The sequence below is a fragment of the Talaromyces amestolkiae genome, assembly GCF_001896365.1.
Source record: "Talaromyces amestolkiae strain CIB chromosome Unknown scaffold10.1, whole genome shotgun sequence".
Taxonomy (NCBI): Eukaryota; Fungi; Ascomycota; class Eurotiomycetes; order Eurotiales; family Trichocomaceae; genus Talaromyces; species Talaromyces amestolkiae.
In genome coordinates, this window is record NW_024468046.1 from 832,708 (window position 1) to 850,527 (window position 17,820).

At 47.8% G+C, this 17,820-nt stretch overlaps 10 protein-coding genes across 10 annotated transcripts; 4 read left to right on the plus strand and 6 right to left on the minus strand.

The window, feature by feature from the left end:
• Positions 1-43: 43 nt before the first annotated feature.
• BHQ10_005762 (uncharacterized protein) lies at positions 44-1,376 on the minus strand (the record flags this gene model as incomplete). Its single annotated transcript, XM_040878273.1, has 2 exons — positions 44-1,070; positions 1,120-1,376. The coding sequence occupies 2 exons, from the start codon at positions 1,374-1,376 to the stop codon at positions 44-46; spliced, it is 1,284 nt and encodes a 427-aa protein (XP_040734266.1).
• A 259-nt stretch (positions 1,377-1,635) lies between these two features.
• Positions 1,636-3,113, minus strand: BHQ10_005763 (uncharacterized protein; the record flags this gene model as incomplete). The annotated part of the gene is made up of 3 exons (XM_040878274.1): positions 1,636-2,499; positions 2,551-2,700; positions 2,757-3,113. The coding sequence occupies 3 exons, from the start codon at positions 3,111-3,113 to the stop codon at positions 1,636-1,638; spliced, it is 1,371 nt and encodes a 456-aa protein (XP_040734267.1).
• Positions 3,114-3,807: 694 nt separating this feature from the next.
• Positions 3,808-5,193, plus strand: BHQ10_005764 (uncharacterized protein; the record flags this gene model as incomplete). The annotated part of the gene is made up of 6 exons (XM_040878275.1): positions 3,808-3,820; positions 4,129-4,229; positions 4,283-4,381; positions 4,433-4,566; positions 4,624-4,897; positions 4,957-5,193. The coding sequence occupies 6 exons, from the start codon at positions 3,808-3,810 to the stop codon at positions 5,191-5,193; spliced, it is 858 nt and encodes a 285-aa protein (XP_040734268.1).
• Positions 5,194-5,372: 179 nt separating this feature from the next.
• On the minus strand, positions 5,373-10,412 carry BHQ10_005765 (uncharacterized protein; the record flags this gene model as incomplete). The annotated part of the gene is made up of 5 exons (XM_040878276.1): positions 5,373-5,865; positions 5,919-6,083; positions 6,138-6,844; positions 6,899-7,284; positions 8,678-10,412. 5 exons carry the CDS (start codon positions 10,410-10,412, stop codon positions 5,373-5,375), a joined length of 3,486 nt encoding a protein of 1,161 aa, XP_040734269.1.
• Positions 10,413-11,506: 1,094 nt separating this feature from the next.
• Positions 11,507-12,370, plus strand: BHQ10_005766 (uncharacterized protein; the record flags this gene model as incomplete). The annotated part of the gene is made up of 3 exons (XM_040878277.1): positions 11,507-11,738; positions 11,794-12,020; positions 12,080-12,370. 3 exons carry the CDS (start codon positions 11,507-11,509, stop codon positions 12,368-12,370), a joined length of 750 nt encoding a protein of 249 aa, XP_040734270.1.
• Positions 12,371-12,519: 149 nt separating this feature from the next.
• Positions 12,520-13,194, minus strand: BHQ10_005767 (uncharacterized protein; the record flags this gene model as incomplete). Its single annotated transcript, XM_040878278.1, has 1 exon — positions 12,520-13,194. One exon carries the CDS (start codon positions 13,192-13,194, stop codon positions 12,520-12,522), a length of 675 nt encoding a protein of 224 aa, XP_040734271.1.
• Positions 13,195-13,693: 499 nt separating this feature from the next.
• On the plus strand, positions 13,694-14,715 carry BHQ10_005768 (uncharacterized protein; the record flags this gene model as incomplete). The annotated part of the gene is made up of 2 exons (XM_040878279.1): positions 13,694-13,737; positions 13,785-14,715. The coding sequence occupies 2 exons, from the start codon at positions 13,694-13,696 to the stop codon at positions 14,713-14,715; spliced, it is 975 nt and encodes a 324-aa protein (XP_040734272.1).
• A 349-nt stretch (positions 14,716-15,064) lies between these two features.
• Positions 15,065-15,567, minus strand: BHQ10_005769 (uncharacterized protein; the record flags this gene model as incomplete). The annotated part of the gene is made up of 2 exons (XM_040878280.1): positions 15,065-15,170; positions 15,230-15,567. 2 exons carry the CDS (start codon positions 15,565-15,567, stop codon positions 15,065-15,067), a joined length of 444 nt encoding a protein of 147 aa, XP_040734273.1.
• A 310-nt stretch (positions 15,568-15,877) lies between these two features.
• BHQ10_005770 (uncharacterized protein) lies at positions 15,878-17,115 on the plus strand (the record flags this gene model as incomplete). Its single annotated transcript, XM_040878282.1, has 2 exons — positions 15,878-16,349; positions 16,406-17,115. 2 exons carry the CDS (start codon positions 15,878-15,880, stop codon positions 17,113-17,115), a joined length of 1,182 nt encoding a protein of 393 aa, XP_040734274.1.
• Positions 17,116-17,135: 20 nt separating this feature from the next.
• BHQ10_005771 (uncharacterized protein) lies at positions 17,136-17,348 on the minus strand (the record flags this gene model as incomplete). The annotated part of the gene is made up of 1 exon (XM_040878283.1): positions 17,136-17,348. The coding sequence occupies one exon, from the start codon at positions 17,346-17,348 to the stop codon at positions 17,136-17,138; it is 213 nt and encodes a 70-aa protein (XP_040734275.1).
• Positions 17,349-17,820: the final 472 nt, after the last annotated feature.

Consider the following 17,820-nt stretch of genomic DNA (forward strand, 5'->3'; position numbering starts at 1 on the left):
TTTCTGCATGTCCATAAAAAGTTTTTGCACATAGGCGTTATATTCAATAGATATCCCATAATGATATTTTACCATCTTTGGAACCTGCTGCTAGCCAATGCGTTTGCTGCGCTTTCTGATTCCTTTCTTGCCGTACGATTTCGAGTGGTGAGTTTTGTGGTTGTATGGCGGAATCGTCGCCTTCCTGTGTAGATCGGCCTTCTGTAGTTGTAGATGAAATAATTTCGGCAAAGGCGACGGTATAGCATCCCTCGCTGTGCCACTTGAGAACAGCAAGTTCTTTCATAGTCTTGCAGGAATAGACTCGTATCCGTGCATCCCAACCAGCCGTGGCAAATATTTTCTGGTCTCCACGTACGGAGAGACCCTGCTGGCCGGAGTGTTTTGTGTTGAGTACTTTCGATGGCGTGTTTCCGACATGCGATGGCATTTGCACAGATGTAGACGAAATGGGATGTTTGACGATAAGTGCATCGGCGGACGAAGTATAGAAGAAGCTAGGCAGTTTGTTCGTTTCCGCTTGCACACTGTCTAGTGACAGGATCGGCTGACTGTGAGGTCGCGAGACGTATAACTTAGCCCATTTCCAAGCTTTGGACGACTCGGGAGGTGGTCGCGAGACATGGACCATGACGTGACCATCTTCATAGCCTGAAAGCATGTATACACAAGGATCTTGAGAGTGGGTGTTATCTATGAGTATCTTGACAGCCATGACCATGCCTGTTTGAACCGATGTATCTGCAGGTATAGTCGACACGCGCCTTTCAGAGGGTAGATGGAAAACGTCAATCGCACCAGAGTTCAATGCATTAGGAACGGCAAAATATGCCTCATCCTCAGCATCATCAACATTCTCATTCGATGACAAAGCTGGAATAAAACAAAGGGTAAATGCGCAGAAGTTAAGCGCATTCACAGGCAGAGAATGCAACAACCACGGCTCTGGGGCCGGTGCTTGATTTTCTGCTTCTTTGCTACTTCGTTCAACAGGCAGAACACGGCTCAACAGCTCCTCTTCATTTGTTGACGTCACTTTCCACACTCTCAGTGTATGATCTCGTCCATGTCTGCAAATCCGTGAGTCTATGACTACTTTTCTTAGAAAAAGGAACATACGTATAAATCCTCATACCCTGCCTCGTCGTGTAACCCTTCACTTCTAAAACGGCGCCCTCATGAGCCTTCCAGACTGCTCGAGCCCGTTTTGTGGCTACATCCCATATAACGATCCAACCATCTGCATCTGCTGAAATTAGGCGTGTGTTTTTCGCGAAGAAATGGAGTGCTTGGATTGCAGATGCATGGCCGCGAAGGATGTAGCGCGGGGTAGCTGGAGGCAGGTTTTGTTGTTGTATTGTGGTTGAAGTTGTCATGTTGAGAATGTCGGTGACATGATAATTGTATATCCGTTTCAGGGCGTTTCTCTATTTGTTCGCTGCGATTTTGTCGATGTTGAGAATGGTTGGTGTTGAGTCAAAGTTTTAGTGGATTGAATCAAGACGGATATTGATGCCTTGGTGCCTTACCGTACGTCAGGTCCCATTGCCTATTTCGGCGACCTTAAATTTGTGGATGTTAGGCTTGTTTCTTGGATAGGGCTATGTGATTTCAATATCTACCGGACTATCAAATCTACCACATTATAACTTCCTGCATCTGTACAGTAACCGGCCTGGTAGCGCTCGCCTGCCGCTCATATCGCAACTGAATTGTCCGCGCTTCCATATCCAACTGATGCTGTATATTGAAAATGCGTCGCCAATGCGGTACGTCTTGACACGACTGCACAACAAGACCATCTTCCTCAATCTCGATCACTCGCTCTATAATCATTAACGCCATCTCACTATCCCACATTCCTTCCCTTCTATGATAACTGCGCATGACATCGACTGCCTTTCTACGAATCCATGGATCACGACAGCGCCGCGCAAGCTCAAAAATGGGCCCTATAGTCACCAGATCCAGCGAAAATGCCGAGTTCCGGCTGCTTGAATTACTGCCGGGTCCATCGGCGGCCAATATCGCGTTCGCGAGGTCGATAATCTGGTCGTACACGGGGCAATAATCGTCCCAAAACATCTGGTCTTCGGCGGACATGTGGCGGGKGCTCACTTCTACAGAGACTTGATTGTGCAGTTGATGCATACGCAAAATGCGTATTGTACGCATTTCGGCGTCTGTAAATGAGCCGGCTCGACTTTCAAGAAACGCGTCAAAGGCACTTGTCCATTGCTTCACTATATTGATATACCTTTCAGCAAACGCTTCTCGAATATCTTCAGAGTGTTTTGCCGCCGCATTGCCTGTTGTCTCGTTTGACTGCATGTCTAGTATTTCAGTATCACTGGCGTCTACAGTCATGCGATAGAGTTGTCCATAGTATTCCATGGTACTCTGTGCTTCGGACAGTGAAGAAAACACTGGAGGGATTGCCATGAGTGTTTTACTAGGTAGCGAGGGAGGTATAGAAGAGTATGCCTTGTTGCCAAACAGCTAGGAACGATGAATTAGTTATATTTTTAATCAAGTGGTTGAATTTCTTACCTCTGATGCTTGTAGCTCAATCTGACGGAACCGGCGCTCCAAAAATTCTAGAAGCATTTTTGAAGTCTGGTTGCTCTCACGCAAGCCATGTAGCAGACCTATAACTTTCTGCGCTAGGAACAAAGCTGAGGTGTAGTTGGCCCGCAACATCTTTATACGATATTAGATTGAGGCTCGACGCACACTTAAGTATAGCGGAACGTTACCTCTATAGTCACAAAAACAATGCATGGTAAATAAGCCTCCGGTTCTGGAGGGGTATTATTGCCGCTCTTCGCAAGATTCATCTGCTCTTTTATAGCTAGATTGTACTGCTTCAGGCCGAATTGCTCTTTTGAGCCGACATTGTCGATCGCGCCGCGCTCGAAATTTTCATGGAAAGATGCAAGTGCAATAATGGCATGACGAACCCCGGCATCGACTTGCGCACGTTGGAGGATGAGTCTCTCCCAGAATTCTTGGTCTTGGATGCCAGCGAGATGGGCACTTGTTCGCGCGCGGTAGTACTCAAAAGCGTGCTGTTCGGCGTCGGTGATGGTAAACGGTGCTAAAATATTATTCATATTAAGGGGGAAAAGGCTAGTTTGACTTTGGCTTTGGCTTTGACTTTTTCGAAGTGATTCGGCTTGCAGATCGTCATTGTACCCTAAGCACTCTCGACCAGCCGCAGTGCAGTTATGGCATGTCGGTTTAGCTTCGTCACATTTTACACGACGGACTGCATACGAAAATCAGCACTGTGACCCTGATCCTAACGTCTAGGCTAAACCTACGTCTGCAGCAACATGATTAGCAATCGGCAACTCTCTCTCTTTTAAACTGTTGGGTAAGGGCACAAACTTGCACGTCCCGCATCCCGTACGAGTTTTGGGCCTGTACGCACGCCGTCGCTCACCCGGTTTCACGCGAGGCATTAGATTGCGTTTTGATGCTGTTCGAAGTGTCCATACGAGAAGATGGATTATGAGGCGTAGGCGACGACGTTATCGGTTCGGTAAGTTTGGTATTAAATACAAGCGCCAACTCTCGTTCTAGACCCCGATTAGTTGGATTGGCATGTATTGCTAGTGCAATACGCGCCGTTTCAGCTGTCCCTACGAAGGCACTGGCATTTGTCGTATGGACATCCACCTAAGATCCTTTTCGCAGACTCTATATAGCAGCTGCAGGGGCCGCCAGTCATACATAGTCTTTAGCAAGCTATATTCGGGTCGAGCTGAGCGAGATCTGACAGCTTGTCTCGTACGTACATCCAACATGTCTACAACTCGTATGTACTATCAGCACAGCAAAAGAACGCTCAATAGTGGCATCAATATTTTGAACGTAGTCTCGCAAAAATGAAGCAGCCTGGAGATTTATGTGTTTATTTATTAGATACGAGTATCCTCAAAGTACCAATGCCATCAAATTATAACAGAGGAGTAAACATTGTACAGTTTCAGGAGAATAGAAAATGACAGAAACGTGCACAGGTAAATCTACCTTTCCGAATCTGACAATACCAATTCACTAATTTGAAGCTTGATACAGCCGTCATCACCCCAGGGACATACTGGAGCTTCTGTCCCTCGTTAGGAGCTGCAATCGCGTTCCTAGTCTTCTTCCTCCTGACTTTCGTGGCACATGTGGCTCAAGGAATCTATTATCGGAAAGTCTACACATGGGTGATCTCAATGGTTAATCTCCCAACTCCTTCTCCAAGAAATTTCCGATATTGACTGAGGAGTAGTCAGCCCTATGGCAGTCAATCACCTACATACTCCGCATAATCAGCATCAAGAACCCGACTAGTCTGGGCGACTACGCCGGCTGGTTCGTTCTCATATTGGTATGAATTTTCTCTTCCCTCGGATGTCTGATTGCCTGCTAATGACTGCAGATATCGCCGTTATGGACAAACGCGTTTGTGTACATGGTCTTTGGCCGGATGGTCTGGAACTATATTCCTGACGCTACTCTGTGGCGTGTTCCCGCGTGGAGGTTTGGGTATTACTTTGTAATTCTGGATATAATGTCAGCTTATCCCCTCTCATGTATACGTCAAATACTGATGGTTGTGTTCTTGACCAGCGCGTTCATCGTCCAAGTCTACGGCGCCGCTTCAGCCGAAAGCAATAGTAACACCATCGCCCAAACCCTGCAAGGAATTCACGTCTACATGGGCGGCGTCGCAATCCAGCAATTCTTCATCTTCTGCTTCTGCGCGTTCGCGTACAAGTTCTGGCGTAGGTTGCTTGCACAGAAGACGACCGTCGTCGACGAGAACCCTGCCTCCGCGGACTTGAGTCTCAAGTCGGGATTTACGCTCCTCTATGCCATGATAGCTGTGTTGATGCTGATTTCAGTAAATTTCCTTCACCCTTCTTGTCCCGAACATCTTCTTGTGTCTAATAATCCGCATAGTTGCGAATCTTCTTCCGTCTCGCCGAATACTCAAAAGGTCTGCAATCCACGATCCCTAACCATGAGGCCTTTCAGTATTGTCTTGACTCGTTGCCGATGTTGCTGGCATTGATTATACTGAGTGTCGTTCATCCCGGTGCTATTATGAGAGGACCTTCGTGCGAGATTCCGGGGAGAAAAAAGAGGAGAGCGGAGGGAATGAGGAATAAAGGGGATGTTGCTCGGATACCCTTGTAGAACCCTCCAGATGTCTCTGATTAAAACGTGATTTGCATCGATGCTGCGTATATTAGACTAGGTAGTGCTTTAGATTTTGAATGCTATGCATTATATATCCAACAACGTATTATCCGTATATACACATTACAGACCCCAAGTCTATATCCAGAAGTATTAAATTATTACTACAATCAGGCTCAATAATGTGTATACGAATACCCATCCAACCCATCCTGGGGCGCAACATAATGATCCTGATACGGATGATTGGCCATCGAGAAGTCCGCCGTGGCCATAAGCGGATTTATAATTCCAGACGGAAATCTGGAGCGCGCAGCACTAGCAGCAGCGGGAGGTGGAGGGGTTCCACTCGGCGCAGTGGTAGGTATAGTTGCTGTAGGAATCGGGGAAGGTAGAGTACCATTATCGATGGATAATGGGGCAGGCGTGGTATTATTTAGAGTAGTAGCGGTAGTGGTCGTGATCGTCATATTATTAGTATTAGTAGTATTCTGAGCGGACGTATTCCAGCCCCATTTCGCTTGCAGCTCCTGTTTGAGGAATGCGATACGCCAACCGGTCTCTTTGATGATTTTGTCGATGATTTGCAGAACTTCGTCTTGTGCTTCGCGGGCCTCGAGGCATTCGGCTGCGATTGCAAGGCAGCGGATTGAGATTGTTGCGACGCCACTGTCATAAGCTGTGTTAGTATGAGAAGTTGGATGTGAGGGGGACAGACGTACCGATCCTTGACGTGGGCTATGATACCGCACGTGTCATAGGCATGTCTTTGTTGCATTTCTCGCAGGTTTGGGCTGAATTCTGACTCCAAAGGGTGCGTCTTGGCTAGCAGGACGCAGGTAAGGTGGTAGAAAAGACGACCGACAATGGCGGGKCGTTTCAAGAGCCTACATATCGCCTCTGTAAGTTTTGTCATGTATAAGGAATGGCAAGAGCCTTACCAGACTTCAGGAAAGGCAGATTTCGACGTCTGCCACGGCTGAACATAGCATATGGGATTTATCGATCGCGGTATACATCTCGCCCATTCATCGCACCACCTCTTATACGTATCCCATTCATGACATCGCTGCTGCAAACGCAACTGATGGGCCTGCGGATCAAGGCCCTGAAACTGAGGAATCGTCGCTCGAAAATTTGCAACTTTGGCACAAATATAAACCATGCGATGTGTCCAAACATCCTCATTCCCAGACAGTCCCTCTGAAGGGACAAGTTCCGTCTCCATATCCATGTGCCAAGTATCTGGATCCCAGGCCAACTGCCAATTAAAATGGAGACAACTGAGGAGCTCCATGCCTACATTGACCCAAAAACATGCGCCGCCGATGCCTGGTGATTTGCCGTTCCAGCGGCATTCTTTAATTAGCGCTCTCGCGCCTGCTATATGATTCATACGCTGCATTGCGCTCTCGCACATGACTTCGTACACGTTCAGAATGACGGCGGCGGTGGCGCATAGAACGGGGTCCCGATGAGGGTTCTGTAGATGCGATAGTAGGTATTGTGAGGCCGTGTTGTAATAGTGAACCGCTCTATCATCGCCGTACGAGGAGTTCACGAGATGCAGATGTCGAGCACCGCATGCCCATATCGCATTGAGTAACATGGGTTCATTGAGTGCATGGAGGGGTATAATCTCTGAGAACTATAGTCGATTGAACCGTTAGACCTGATACAGACAGCCCGAAAGTTGACTCACATGTTTATCGGCTTCCATAGAATCCATCCATACAGCAACCTCCTCTACAAAAACCTGCATCAACAATACTTCCTCGGGCGTAGTGATACATGAGCGATCATTCGGAGTATGCATCGGAATTTTTGATAAGAACGCATTCTGCTCTTGAAGTGCATGGTTCGCGGTATACTGCGGCTCAGTGAGCAGAGACTCCTGAATTTCGGGATGTGGCGCCTCTGGAAACGACAACAGCCCAGCAGAGACATTTATAGGTGGTCGATGCATAGCATTGTTTGTAAAGTCGAATTGAGCCGGCGCCTCATTGCTCATTTGTGTGTTCAGCTGATTCGATGGTGGATATCTCTCAAACCCTCCCACATATTCAGACGCAATCTCCCTCGACTCATCTTGAAAATTCAGCCGGATACCGAGCGGAGGTATCAGTGTATATGGTGGAGCTGACACTTGTGTGTCGATAAAATTGAGTCGAATGCCTCGCTTGCATATTCGTCCGGACTTGGAACAGTTTAGACATTTTGGTAGAGTCTCGTCGCATTTCAGATGTCGCTCTCTGCAGGTGAGGCAGCCGGTTCGCACTCGTCTAGACTTGGGCCCCTGTGCTGCATTTGCAGCTTTCTGAATTCGTGGATCCATACTTTGGGATGGCGCGTGGCGCGAATCCGTCTCGAGAGTAGAGGAGTGTGGATGACTGTTGTGCTGGGTCGCGCATTCCAGTATTCTTCAGTTACCTATATTTCAAAGCAATATATTGCTCCTAAAAAGCATAGACCGGACTAAGTCTTTCCTAAGTGCGATCCATGACACCGGATATCTTGAACAGCATAAACAAGCTCGAAGCCCACGGCAGACGTGCGGCAGAGACTCAACACTCTGCAAAACTACGCTATCTCTCCATGAGCACTCAATTATCAGGAATATTATCGTCTGGGTCTTTAGAGAAACGTCTGCGACTGCTGGACTCGTGGGACAACGGCGAGGGTCGCGATTGCGATTGCTCTCTGGAGACTTGGCTCAGGCACGAGGTCTGTGCGATCATACGAAAAGATCAGTAATTGAGTCAGGAAAAAAGCTACCATAGCTTGTATCAGATTCATCGATGGCTGGTCTCACCAGGGCTGGAGGGTCTACTGTTCGACGTACGTAGATGTTTCAGAGAATATCTCCACTGGTTCTCCAAGAGTCAATTCCGAAACAACAATTGCGCGAGAATTTGCGGCGGCCGTCTGGCACGAGATTGAACTCTATAATTCAAGCGACTCGCGCATGATGGTGTGATGAATATATAAAAATGCAAAGTACAAAGAGCTCGAAGGTGAAGATGCGTACTCGAAAGGAGGAGAGCAAGTAGAAAATAAAAGAGAAAGGCTTCGCTATCTGATAAGCATCTCAGGGCAAGTCGAAGCGAGGTGTTGTAGTGTCTTAGCTAAGCATGCCGGCTCCCGAGGCATCTAGTTTGTGCCTGAGGCATTCAATCTCTCTTCGAACTAAAAAAAGCAATACAATATCAATTTCTACTTTTGTGTATGAACGTTATCAGTATCCAGAAATATGAAGCATTCTAGTCTAGACACCATCAATCCGCCTCATCTTCCTCTAGTTCTTTCTCGGTTCGTCTCAGTCTCGGAAGTTTTACCATAAATGTGAGTAGTAACATGATCGATCCCCAGATTGTTGCTGACAGAAAAGTGATTCGAAGAGAAGTGTTGTACGCTTGGATCACTACGCATAATAATTTAGTGAGAGGCGGCGGCAAATAAGATACAAGGGATAGTTTCTTACCTTGTCCGCGATGCATCGGATCGAGATTGACTATATCCTCCACAGATTTGCGAGCGATCTCAATGACCCTCTGCTTATTGGGCTCAGTCACCACCTGGTCAAGACGGATTCGAAGAGCATTCTGTAAAATCAAACTACTGACAGCGGTGCCCATGACGTATCCGAGATTTCTCCACAGAGACAGGGTTGTGACGGAGCTCGCCTGGTCTTCTTGCTTATTGACCGCAAGAATGGAGACGGTGTATGTTGGGAAGGCGAAACCCTGGCCCACACTAGCTAGTGCGAGGAATGCTATTGTAATCGCATACGGAAGGTCGACAAACGTTAGAGCGGTAGTAGTGAAACCTCCGAGAAACATCAATGTAGCGCCAAGCAATGCAAAGGGCTTCAATCTGTTGAAATAAGTGATCAGAAACCCATTGGCGACGCTGGTAAAAGTGATGCCAAAAGATGCGAAAAGGAGATGAAGTCCAGATTCCGTAGCTGATTCGGACTTGACAGCCTGGAAAAACAGAGGAACGTTGAACATGATGCTGTTGACTGCCAAACCTCCAAAGAAATTGCTGAAGATGATATAGGCGTGCGGCGCTTTAGTGAGAAGTCTGATTGGTAAGACGGGACGATCTACTTTGCTTTCGTAAATTGGGATGATAACAGCCATGACTGCCGCAAGAACGAGAGAAGATACGACAAGTGGGTGACGCCATGAGAAAACATTCCCTCCGAGGTTGAGGCCAACAAGAAGAGCTGCGAGGCCCACAGTAAGCAGGAAAGAACCAGTCAAGTCAATGCGCTTGAGTAACTGCCTCAAACTCCTATTCTCATCCTTCGGGTCAATACGACCTAGATCACTGGGTGTCGTCCAGAGTGCAATGAGCAGGTAGACGAAGATGAAGGGCAGCTGGATAAAAAAAGCCCCGCGCCAGCCTAGACGATCGCAAAGAAATCCTCCCCCAGCGTAGCCGAGCGCACCGCCGACGCCTAATGTCATATTGATCACGGATTGGTAGATACCACGGTACTCTAAGCGTACAGTGTCACTGCTGATGATCATGCCCATTGAGAAGACGCCACCAGCACCGAGTCCGCAGAAAGCCCGGGCAAGAATGAAGCTGGCCATACTTTGAGCTAGGCCACACCAGGCGGTCGTGATGAAGAAGACAATAATGGAGAATATGTACACTGGTTTTCTGCCGATAGTATCCGAGATGCGGCCAGATAGTGGCAGAAGCGCTGTTGAAGTGAGCAAAAACGCAGTTGTAAGCCATGATGCCGAGTTGGAAGCGTGGAATTCGGAAGTAATAACTGGGTGACTTGAGGCCAAGAAGGTAGAGTCAAAGAATCCTATAAAATAGCCAATCTGAACACCACCAAATATCCAGGCAAACTGGATTGGGGTCACATTGATAAAATGATTTGCAAACATGGACCTTGACGCTAGGCCATCTTGCGACTCGACATTCTCGTCCGACACATGCACTGTGGCGGCCGACGATACTCTTTCGAGACCAGGGTCAATCGCAAGTCCGGTAGAGATCGAAGGCACTTTAACTAGATCGAGTTGGCAAGTCGGATCATCTTTTCGCAGGGTAGAGATCGATTCATCATCGTCAGTGTCCACTTCTAGCAAGTGCCTGCGTGTGGCATCTTCATGATCTTCGCGAGAGTTAGTTGATGAATAACTGCGGCTGCCGCTCACAATCAAAGGCGTGTTTTCATCAGCAGAGGTCACCATGATTGACCTTGGCAATCTTTGGCAAACAATGATCCTAGATTTACTTGTGGTTGGCAGAATATATACTCTTGAATACGAGCTCAGATCTGTAGCCCACTAGTTAAGCAGCTCACACCAGTCAGCAAGACTGTACAATGGTAACTCTGGACATTGCAGCAGGCGGACGGCAGTCAGGATTTGAATTTTTAGAGTGCTGAAGAGAACGAAGGTATCATAGCCTGACTCATTTTGCGGGTTTTTTTGCACTAAGCAGGCAGACCCGTCCGCGGTTAATGCTGCGGGTCCTATCAATCATTTCCCCTCACCCTCCATATCAATCAAACAACAAGAAGATATTCAAATTGAACGTTTGAAATCTTCGAATCGAATTGACCGTATTTATAACTCTCTGTCATCGGAAATTTAATAGCAGTTGTGTAGTAAATACAGCCATCAGCCATGTGTTTGTCGACCTGGCCGTCATCTTGTGAAACTCCCCACGGAAATGTCGTGATGGGATCAGGGTGGTGCCGCGCCGCTGCTCAAGCGTAGCGAGATTAGCAAGCTAGGCTAAGGCATATTTGCAGCTACTAGGCTAGAACATGCATGCATTGTTCCGCGAACATTGCTTGAAACGGCAACAATAAAGCATTCATCGATAATTGAAAGGGTCATGAGACCGTCGCTTGCAGGGATAGTGCATTGTCAAGTCGGTAGCAGCAAGCCCGTTGCGCTTGAGCCGGTGTATTGATAATCGGACTGGTGCTTGGACGTTATAGCGAGATTGTCTAGAGGCTCATTGAGGAAGGTAAACAACAACCTTCGCAATTAGTGTGCGCTGTCGTGTCGACTGTAGAGACTCTACTACTAGTAGTACTGCTAGTAGTACTACTATCGTCTGTAGAGAGTAAGAGCGATGGCGGGGCCGTGGTTAGTCAGGGTCCCTACTGCCTAGGGAAGGTAGCGGGGGCTGCCCACGGGAAAGATGCCGACTGTGCCGATAACGGGCCTGTCTTATCGGCAATGACAGATAGTCCCTGACACCTTCTTCATTCCTTGTATCCTTGCAAGAGGGACATACACATCTTTTCTCTTCCTTTCAGGATCAGTATACAATGCGCCCCCCATTGCGCATCGCCGTGCTCGAATGCGACACGCCCGTGGATAAAGTAAAAGCCAGATTCGGCACCTACGGGGACATCTTCAAATTACTCTTGGGAACCGGCGCATCGACCTTGGAAGGGCTCAATGCTCAAAGCCACTTGGAGATCACAAAATGGGATATTGTGAATGGAACAGACTACCCAAATCTGGAAGATATTGATGCTATTTTATTGACTGGGTCGAGTATGGCTTTTCTTTTCTCTGGCGATGAATAAGCTAGCTGACCGGGGCGGCTTAGAACATGACTCTTTTGCGGACGTGCCTTGGATTAATAAGTTGGTCGAATTTACTCAACAAGTCTATGCGCAGGATCGAGTGCGATTGATTGGGATATGTTTCGGTCATCAGATTATCGGCAGGGCTCTGGGTGTGCCCGTCGGACGAAGTGATATCGGTTGGGAGATTGCAGTGTGCGATGTCAACCTGACAGAAAAGGGTAAAGAGCTGTTCGGAAAGGAGAAACTCGTACGTTTCTGTCTCCCATTTGCGTTGTGAGTATTGCTAACATCTCTGTGCTTTTGCAGAGCATACAACAGATGCACAAAGACATCGTGGCTGCGTACCCCAAAGAAGTCACGCCACTCGGCTCGTCGCCTCGCTGCGCCGTACAAGGAATGTACATTGCACGAAAATTGATCACAGTCCAAGGACACCCCGAATTCAACGGCGAGATTATGACAGAGATTCTCACTCTGCGAAACCAACAAGGAATATTCTCGGACGAACAGTACAACGAAGCTTTAAAACGAGCAGATATTGCGCACGATGGTATTGCTATTGCAGCCGCATTTTTGAAATTCCTGCTCGAAGATTGATGTGACTACACCAGATACCCATAAAAATAGATAGAATAGACCAAGTATGATACATTACGCATGCTTTTCTAACGATACATCTGCTCGCAAAAATGCGATAAACCGGGTATATGCCGATTGCGCCGGGGAACCTCCACACTCTGTGACCATTATTGATTCGGATCTTCACGCTCCAAGAATGACGGATCCATATCAATCCGACGCTCGAATTTGGTCCACCAATCCCTAAAACTCTTCAAAGGAACGACATCTTCTCCTTTTCTGTTGGGATCGGACTCTGCAAAGCTCGCCAAAAAGTTAAACGCATTGCCAATGACCCGCTGAGCTAACAGTTTGGTCGTTATTTGTTTCTGTTGCGGTGGCAAGCGAACAAGATCTGTGGATGGCTGTGACTCTCGCGATGCATTGAGTGCCGCCATTTGCGCCGCGACGTTCTGTGCTGGTTCTATCGATATTCCGAGCGTGACTTGTCCGCTGACCATATTCGCACCTTCATCTACCATCTCATCATCCATGCCCGATTGTGCTTGTTGCGTCCCCGATCCGACTTTGAATATGGCGGAAGGCTTCTCATTTCCAATTGCGCCTAGAAACCTAAACTCGGGCCCATTGGGTGTTGGCTTTGATGTCGGTGTCTGTAGATAGATTGCAGCAGCAGTATCGGGAGGTAGCACGGTCCCGGGCAGGAAGAAGATGACAATGTGGTTGAATTTGGGTGCAGCGGGGAACGTGAATGCGAATTTGGTGGGCTGGATCCCGGGCTGTGCATCTACGGCGGTGATGTCGGTGAGGCATGGCCTGCCTGGTATAACGACTGAGAACATCCTGCAGAGTCAATTGTGAATATCCGCAGCGCGGCGCAGTGCGATGTTACCTGCGGGAGAAATGGCTGTGATGCGGGGCAGTAAATTGTGACTCAGAGGGATCTGCGTGTCGAGAAAGCTGTTTATGCTCTCAACCTTAGCAAAGATTGAGACAAATTGATAATCGTGTAATGTAGAAAGTCGTGCGCTGGGGATAATCAATAATTGTTGACTGCGTGAGCTAGACGTCAGAAGTGCTGCTCCCGGCCAAGCAAGAACAGCATCGAACATCCGGAGGGGCTCCGGTAAATGCCCTTATCGATAAGCTGGCAAGGCATACACTGAAGACTCCGCAGTTCGTCCCAGTAGAAATGATTGGATGCTTGTTTGCGAGGCTGATATGACACACCGTTCTCTCTTTGTTGTTAAATAAACCCTTTTCGCGTTTGAGTTCATATTAACTGAAAGTCTCGTGTTTGAACATATTTGAGATCTACATACGCAGAGAGAAGGAATCGTTATGGCTGGRAAGACAAATCTGCAATTGATTCAGGAGTGTGACAAGTAAGTACTCTACATCCTCTACACTTCTGCATGCTAATATACAATAGCTTCCCCTACTATGACGATGACCCAAAGTTCTACGAGCGTCAGCTCAATCAATATCATGCCTTCAAGGTGAACGGCTGCCATGCCGTCTTGGGGTATATCCCCAACACCGTCGTCAAAGAATTCAATTGGACAGAAAACGAGTGGGAAGTCGACGAGCGTAATCGCACCGTCACACTCATGGCAGCACCAGACGCTGAACCTGCAGTACGCAATGAAATCATGTCTCGCTTGCTAGCTGACGCCGTGCGTCGCGAGACCTTTGAAGTTCTGAAAGGTTGGCGTGCAGAGATGTATGCCATCCACGCTCCCGGCGGAAAATTCCTGATGGAAATGGAGCGATGCGCAAGTCCGTTGTTCGGCATTATCACTTACGGCGTACATATGACGGGATACGTCGAAGACCCAAAAGAAGGGTTGAAGTTGTGGGTTGCGCGACGATCAAAAACTAAACAGACGTATCCGAATATGCTGGATAACACTGCTGCGGGCGGTATGAGTACCGGTGAACACCCCTATGGATGCGCTATTCGTGAGGCTGCGGAAGAAGCATCCATCCCGGCAGAAGTCTTTGAGCAACGCGCCAGACCAGCGGGCGTATTGACGTACTTTTACGTGCGGGATGCGCGCGCAGGCGGCGAGACGGGTCTGTTACAGCCGGAAATTGAATACATTTACGACATCAGATTGGACGCGAGTCATGCAGTGAAGCCCTGCGATAGCGAAGTTGAGGATTTCCGTCTTTGGACCGTGGATGAAGTGAGGCAATCACTGAGGGAAGGGGACTGGAAGCCTAATTGTGCTGTTGTGGTTATCGACTTTCTGATCAGACATGGGATTCTGACGCCGGAGAATGAGCCTGACTATTTGGAGATTATGGCAAGGATACATCGGCGCTTGCCTTTTCCTACGGTGAGGTTTGATATGAAATAGAGGCAGCATCTGATTACAGACTCTCATCTAGGTATGAATCCAAAAGCCCTTTAAACTAGAATTCAAGAGATAGATCCCTCAATATCTGAATTGAGGACTGGTTAGTATTTCCTCACCAGACGATAAAGTGTCATAGTTTTTAGAATAGCAATTATGTGAGTAACAAGAAGATAGTTAACAAATTTCATATCTAGGCGACTAAGTAGGCTAAACCTGGTACAAAGCACACAATAAGACAATATGCCTAACAGCGATGCGCAGGCCCTCACTTTCGATTCTTAAAGTCTACCCAAACCAGAACGCCAACGCTGATGCAAATTCCGGGTTACCTGAAGGGACCTTGGCAGGCTTATTTCTTGAGCAACAAATAAACATAGTCGATTCTCAAGGGGACGAGCTTATTGTATGGGCCGTCCATGTACAACAAAAGACCTCCAAAGGAAACAAAGACGGACCTGAAGATGACAACGTTAGTTAATGCAATGCAATACGAAAAAAAGGACTGGTCGCATACATATTTCCCTGAGTCGAACCTTCCTCGAAACGATAGACCTTGCCATGGCAAACATAGTCATACTCATTTGCAAGGGTGTGTTCACCCATTCCGACATCTCTCCAACCACCTCGACCCGCGGCGGCATCTTCATCTTTTCCATCGAGAGACAAGGTCGACGCTAGAGCCAGGGAAAGCGATTCGCCGACTGCGCAGGGGTACAGCTCGGTGTTCACATCGAGGGTGAACGTGGTTTGGTTGTCGGTTGATGTGCAGCTGATGCGAGAGACGCGATCGTATTTTTGCGAGTTTATTGAGGTAATTGTGAATGTGTCTTCGAAGAGTTGAGCGTCCGACATTTTGTCTTCTTGTAGCGAGCTAGAGGGGCAAGCGCAATGAGACGACTGTTGTGCTGTATATTTATGGGTCTGGTAGATATGAACGATAACGTCGCTAAAGAGCAGAAATAATCGAAGGGTTGGATTGGCGCAAACTAGGTGGTCAACGATGAAGTTGTCTCCGAAGTTTGAAGCTTTTTTCTCCCGGCCCAAAAAGCGTTAGCGCGGCAATGGAGCTGCCCCGCATCATCATTGGTTGCTGCATATAAAAGTTTCAAAAGTTCAACATCGAGCATATTAGCACTCAGAATACGACACATTTACTAGCAAAATGTCGTTTCGCAAGCGGAATGTTGGGATCTCCACAGGCGTGAACGGTACTGCATCGCCGACAATACCTGCCTCGCAGCCTGTCGCTGCACAAGCAAACGAGACACTTTCCGGAGTGCGACCATCCCCAGATGATGGACGACCAACGACGTCAACGGGCTCGCGTTCTTTGGACAATCTGTTGGCCGGTCATGCAGGTCTACCACTTGGGAAAATCCTTCTGGTAGAAGAAAACGGGACTACAGATTTTGCAGGCGCATTGTTGCGTTATTATGCAGCTGAAGGGGTGGTCCAAGAGCACAAAGTACATGTCGTTGGTCTAGCGGAGCAATGGGGCAGAACTCTTCCAGGGCTTATAGGGTCTGCAGACTCTCTGGATGAGAAGGTCGACAGAAGGAAAGAAGAGAAGATGAAGATTGCTTGGAGATATGAGCGGTTGGGAGAGTTTGGGACAGGAGTTGCAGGCTCAAGAGGTATTATTGCTCTGAAGAACTTAATGTCTAACTTTACTGACTCTAATTTGTTATAGCACCGGCTCCTGCTACGAGTAATACAACTTCTGCACCACTCAGCGCGAAACAAGAAGCTTTCTGCCATGCTTTTGATTTGACCAAAAGACTTACGCATCCATCCCTGGCTACTGTCAACTATATACCTCTTGCACCTCAAAGAGGTTCACCCTTATCTTCGATAATGCAGAACCTACAGACCAGCATTGCAAACAGTCCACCGAATACTGTACATCGAATTGTGATTCCTTCGCTTCTCAACCCTGCCATCTACCCGCCCGAGACAAGTCAGCCTGAATATCTGCTCCGATTCATCCACTGTCTTCGAGCACTCCTATCGCATAATGCCTATAACATAACTGCCATGATCACAATTCCACTATCGCTTTATCCAAGATCAACTGGCCTTATCCGGTGGGTTGAGATCCTATGCGACGGCGTGGTTGAGTTGTGCCCTTTCCCACATTCATCGGATGCAATAGCGACTTCGGGTGCAGCAACGGCACACGAGGAGCCGCCTCAAGGAATGCTCAAGACACACAAATTGCCTGTACTTCACGAACGCGGCGGTGGTAGCGACCAGAACATCGGCGAAGATTGGGCTTTTACGTTGAGTCGACGCAGATTCGAGATCAAGCCATTCAGTCTTCCTCCGGCGGAAGGCGACAATGAAGCTCAGCAGGCACCTAGTGATAGTAAAATGCCCAAGAAGGCCGACCTTGAATTCTGAAATCGAAACGTGATTGGTTTCTATCGCGCGCGGTCGGATTCGTATTGTTCTTCGCGGTACATGTCGTCTAGCTCGATCTGCTCGGACATTGCAGGGCCGGTAAAGGTCATTGTGCGCAGGTATTCTGGGCCGTATGAGCCCCTGCCGTTGCTTCGAACACCTCGAATGCGGTTCCTGAGTCCATCGCCTAGGCAAGACGAGAGCGCAAGCCAGGCTATATAAGGTAAGAACATGATCGCAGCTTGTCGCACGGATTAGACTGACCTAACATAGCCACCAGTGGCAGTACAAACAAGAATATCACAACCCAAATAATATCCATGTTCGAGTTTGTCGCGTCGATGCTAAGGAGCAACAATTCAAGTTCTTGTTGAAATGATGATTGATGATGAGAAGCTCCGCAGGCCCGAAGAGGTTAAGCGCAACTTTGAAATTTGGGCTTTCCTTCAGTTCTCCGCTTCCGCTAATTTTTTTTCCCCTTCACACCTCAACAATTCGAACAAAATTATTATCCCTGACTTTGCTGGTCAAAGCAGGGATCTCTTCACTACACAGTAAGTATATCTTCCTCCTGCTACTTTTTTCCTGTCATATGATTATTACCATACCAATCTGTCAATCCCCTGAAGCTCATTCTATCTCATTTTAAGAGCATTATGTGACTGAGAAACGTATTTTGAAATGATTTGACTGCTTTCTTCTCTT